This window comes from Anarrhichthys ocellatus, unplaced genomic scaffold (genome assembly GCF_004355925.1).
Source record: "Anarrhichthys ocellatus isolate YVR2014 unplaced genomic scaffold, GSC_Weel_1.0 scaffold6, whole genome shotgun sequence".
Lineage (NCBI taxonomy): Eukaryota > Metazoa > Chordata > Actinopteri > Perciformes > Anarhichadidae > Anarrhichthys > Anarrhichthys ocellatus.
Window position 1 is genome coordinate 1886327 of NW_022280036.1, and position 5349 is coordinate 1891675.

The following is a 5349-nucleotide window of genomic DNA, read 5'->3' on the forward strand; positions in this document are numbered from 1 at the left end:
CCCCCCCCCCCCTCAAGGAACGGATTCCAGACGTAGCTACACCGTCCAGAACAACAAACAAGGGTGGGCGGAGGGGGTCCGGAGGAGGGATGTCCCAGCAGATACTAAGCCAACCAGGGTGGGCGGAGGGGGTCCGGAGGATGGGTGACTGGATCTGACCAGCCACGGAGCCGCAGAAGAGCTTCGGCCACAGGTGCTCCGGCGGACGGCCAAACTTGCGTCGGACACGGGTGCTCCGGCGGACGGCCGGGCGGGCAGAAGGGCTCCAGACACGGGTGCTCCGGTGGGCTAGACTCGGACTCTGAGTCAGGGCTCCGGGGAATAGGATGCTGGTCCAGCGGCGGCAGGAACTGGAGGTCGCTGCAACCCGAAGGCGGCGGCAGGCACTGGAGGTCGCTGCTGCTTCGAGACGGCGGCGGCGGCAGGCACTGGAGGTCGCTGCTGCTCCGAGACGGCGGCGGCGGAAGGCACTGGAGGTCGCTGCTGCTCCGAGACGGCGGCGGCGGCAGGCACTGGAGGTCGCTGCTGCTCCGAGACGGCAGCGGCGGCAGGCACTGGAGGTCGCTGCAGTTCGGAGACGGCGGCGGCCGGGACTGGAGCTGGCTGCGGTTCGGAGACGGCGGCGGCCGGGACTGGAGCTGGCTGCGGTTCGGAGACGGCGGCCGGGACTGGAGGTGGCTGCGGCGCAGAGGCGGCAGGAACAGGAGCTGGAGTTCGCTGTGGCTCCGAGGCAGCAGCTAGATATGGTGTCGGCCGGAATGCCGTCCGAATACGGGGAGCCGGAGTTGGCCGGACCACCGAGTGTTCCGCTACACCTTCTTGGCCCCGTCTCCGGCTGAGAAGGTGCTTAGCCACATAATTGGAGGCCACCGGAGGATCAAAAACTCTCCTCAGATCCTCCACAAAAAGCACAGCATTTGGCCGATCAACACTTGATGTTCTCGCGGCCCAGTCCAAAGCCCTTCCCCGCAGTAATGCAACCACGTAGGAGACCTTGGACCCGTCCGAGTCAAAAGTCTGAGGCTGACGGTCAAATACCCGTTGGCATCGCAACAGGAAGCCCTGGCACTTCCCCAGTGTTCCGTCATAGGGATCTGGAGCCGGCACGGGGGATTCCCAGACCGGCGGAGCGAGGACAGGAGGGAATAGTGCGGGTGCTGGAACTGGTGCAGACTTGACTGTCCGGGCTAGTTCCTGCACGAAACAGCTAATCCGAGAAACTTCAGCGGCGAAACTTCTCATCTCCTCCAGCAGACTGTTAGGCCTGTACGGCGTACCTGCTCCTGTGGTTGCTGGGTCCATTAGGGTCAGGTCGTTCTGTCACGGGAGTTCACAGTTAGGACCCAATAGCAAGACCACAGGAGACAGAAGTTGGAATAAACAGGTTTTATTTCGCCTGAATAAAGATGACAGGAAGGTGTGGAGCCCGTGGTCCGACACCAGAGAGTAGGCAGATCGACGGTGTGATGTCCCGTAGCTCGACACCGGAGAGCTGGCAGCTTGACGGCGTGAGTAGTCCGTTAACACAACGGACGGCAGAGCAGCGGTGTGTAGTCCGTTAACACCACGGAGGGCAGAGCGGCGGTGAGTAGTCCGTAAACACAAAGGAGGGCACGGGGGATTCCCGGACCGACGGACACCGGAGGCAGGCGCTCGAGGCCGAAGATGCACTGGGGTTGAAGCGGGTGAAAGACGGTACGACCTCACCACCCCAGACTGCAGGACCAGAGTTTATATAGTGCCAGGGGAAGCGTTAGTGGGACCTGAGTCTGGTGTGTCAGCCTGCAGGAGGTAATCGGCTGGAGTGGCTGCAGCTGTGTGGCCATGGGAGGTGCCTGGTCTGACAGGGATCCTGACAAACCCAGCTTCAACTCGCATCATGACATAATCCTTTGCATCTCTACATAGTTTATCTGCTGTGGGAAACAGATTTCTGCCAATATATTTGATTTAATTACATCTACAGCTATCCTAAGACGTCATCTCTTACCTTTCTTCTGTTTAAATGACTTCTCAAGGAATCATTTGCCTCACCAACATAATGAGTCATCTATTGCACATAACAGATTATTTTAAAGCTGCGTTTATTCCTTTTTATGACTACTACTCTTATCTGTGTATTGTCTTTATTTAGATATGTTCTCTTTGATCTAGTGCTCTTCCATATCTTATATATGGATTGGATTATTGAATATCCAGTAATCGTGTGCAATGATGCATTAAAACCCATGCAGATCATGGCCTTTTAATAAAAAAGTGTTGTATATGTGTAATTTAACAAATTGCATTTGTGAGGGATTGGAAAACAAGTTATGTTTATATATATTTAACAGAAATGACATTAGTACTCTAATCAACAAGCATGTTGCTTCTGTCTGCAGGCGGTGATGGTCGTTTTGAAGTGGACAGGAAGAACGGCCAGGTACGAACCACAGGCCTTCCCCTGCAGCGGGACAGGGAGTACCTGCTGACGGTGGTGGCCGCCGACCGGCTGGGCAGCCGCAGCGCCCCCGTCGTCGTGTCAGTGGTGGCCGGAGCTCGGCCGCCACAGTTCACCAACGCTTCCTTCACCATTGCCGTACCGGAAAACACGCCTGAAGGACAGCCGTGAGTTTACACAAACACACACAGGGATTAAAAAAAAAAAGACGCCTTGTCCTATCTATGGAATTTCTCCCACAATAGATATGTTGGCCTTGCAACACAGAATTAAGGGTTTTCCTACCTGGATTTCTCGACGAGACATCGACATGAAGGGGTTCACACACCTCGTATATGCACACATACATATTTCTGTCTTTCTAACACAGACGTGATGCATAATATTTCTTTCTATCTCTGGATGCGCTAACACATATTCATGTTTCACATACTGCAGCTAACGCATATTCATGTTTCACATACTGCAGCACACAAATTGAAGTACTGCCTTCAAGTATTGATATGCACACACACACACACACACACACACACACAGTATGGCATTTTAATGCAGTGGTCCGTGATGGATTTAATGCATGCTCTGACATTGTAGTTTATCAGCGTTGATGTATATTGAAATATGGATGTCACACACACGCACACATGCCTGCATGCCTCCACACATTAAACTGCGTAGGCCTGTGTATCCTTACGCACACATGAGCGCGCACACACACACCCGCAGGTCTGACTAAAGTGCTACAGTTATGACTAGTGTCCTTGGATTGGTGTCTTTATCACCCTCCAGCTCCTTTGATGTGACTGACACGTTTGACAAAGCAATAAAGTGGATATTCCAGTCTGTTGTTTACCCTCATTTCATCAGGGAAGTTGTGTCAGAGTAAGATGGCACGTCTAATAAATAACAAGCAACAACTCAACTCAGCATTTTACACCTGTGTGCCCCCCTCCCGACCCCCTCTTAGTGTACTCTGCTGGGAGCTCTGACCTCACTGTGCCTCTCCTTCTACTCTACTCTAGTTTTCACTTTGCTCTTAGATAATGGAGTCTACGCTGTACGTCTCTGCTCTCCTTTTGCTCTACTTCACTTTAAAGGAATAGTTTGGATTTTTCGAAGTGATGCCGTATGAGGTACTTATCCGTAGTCGGTGTATCACGCCCCCAGTTTGGAGAACCAGATCAGTAGCACCACCACAGGAGCAAAGCAATTAACCGCTGTTGAAGGGGACTGCAGTAAAACTTATTATAGACACTTAAAAGAAAGTCTCACCCAAACAATCAATATCAGTTTAAATGTGAGCTATATTTAGAATGTTTTCACCGCTTTACCTCGACATCAGTAGCACTTTCTGACGGGGAACTTAAGCTGTTAAATCCGTCCCTTGCCTCAATCGGTTTTACTGTCTCACTTTGGTGTGTTAAAGGGTTAGTTCACCAATATGGCACGATAAAACAAACAAAGTCAGTTAGTTTCAATGAACTTTAGTTAGATTATTTTGAATGTGATTTTGCATACATTTGACACGTCATATAGTAACTGGATTTGGACATGTATTTTTATAGCAGCAAATTGATTTCAGCTGCATAGCTGAGCTCTCGCACAGTTTGATTCTAGTCTACCGGCCCTTCCTTACTACACTACAGTCCATGTTGCTGTGTCAAAACTTATTTACCCAACTTCTTTTCTCCACTATAATGCCCTCATTCTAATCTATAAACATCCATTCTCCTCTGCATATACAAGAGTACACTTTAATTTTCTGTAGTCAACTCCGGCAACCCACAGCAACTTAACAACCTGCAACTTAACATGTAGCCAATGTCAGCCACTACTCAGGAGGTGGTACTAAATCCAAGCTCCAGGTAAGCCCACTCTCAGAGCCAGGGAACGCAACACCACAAGCATTGCAAATAATGTGTGTGTTTGTCCAAACACTTTCAAGGAAGAGTTCTTTTTTAAGGAAAAGGCAATATTGTGATCCACAATCTCCAATATTTATGTTAAACCTCCCGGTCAATAGTTTGCGGTGTTTGGAGCACACTGGAACATTACCCGTAATGTTTGGGTTGTGTGTTTACCCAAACAAACTTTTATCTCATATTATAACTATTTCTGTCATTAAGAGGTGGGCTTTTAGCTGCAAAGCTTGCTGCATCATGCAGTCCTTTCCATATCAGATTCTTCACCTGCACCTCTCTGTTATGAAGCAGACAGAGCGAGACCGGCACCCGGTACTAGAGAGCTGGACAGTGGAGTAATAGCTGGTCTGGTGCTGGTCCACTCCGCTGACCTCCTACTGCAGGAGGAGCCCCACTAAGATTTAACAATAGTCCTATTTAAAAGTAATTGCTGTCACTTTTACATATTTGAGGACAGCATGTTACAGTGTTCAACACACAGTGGAAACTTAAAGCAGAACCTAAAATATAAGCTTGGCAAGTTCTTCAGTTCAGGTTATGGTAAAGCTCCCGGTTATGGCTCGTTAAGTTGCCATAGTGGAAGATGCCCATCTGCAGTACAGAGTTCTTCTCTACACCACTCTAACATACCAACATGTTCAGAAGACCATGCAGGTACATACTCCGCTCTCTTCTACCTCGCCCTCTACTGCACATTCAGTCAATGGTGTACTTTTTCTCCATGCCTCCCCAGCTTCCTGGTCACACCTGCCGTGTCCTTCCAGAAGAAACCAATCAGCTACAGCCTTCTCATCAATCCCAGCAGCCTCTTCTCCATCTCAGCAGAGACTGGTGACATCAGCCTGACCCGCCCTATCGACTACGAGAGCGACCAGCATCGCTACTTGCTGCTGGTGCGAGCCAGCGAGGGCATGGACAGCATGAGCAGTGCAGCGGAGGTGTGTGTGTGTGTGTGTGTGTGTGTGTGTGTGTGTGTGTGTGTGTGTG

The 5349-nt window shown here is 50.2% G+C and overlaps 1 protein-coding gene across 1 annotated transcript in view; it reads left to right on the forward strand.

Annotated features, from left to right (window-relative positions):
• Positions 1–5349, forward strand: part of LOC116382790 (neural-cadherin) — a 297924-nt gene that overhangs the window by 92084 nt on the left and 200491 nt on the right. The window contains exons 3-4 of the mRNA XM_031846106.1: positions 2382–2607; positions 5096–5300. Of these exons, the coding sequence (XP_031701966.1) occupies positions 2382–2607; positions 5096–5300 (431 nt within the window). The remainder of the gene's footprint in view (positions 1–2381; positions 2608–5095; positions 5301–5349) is intronic.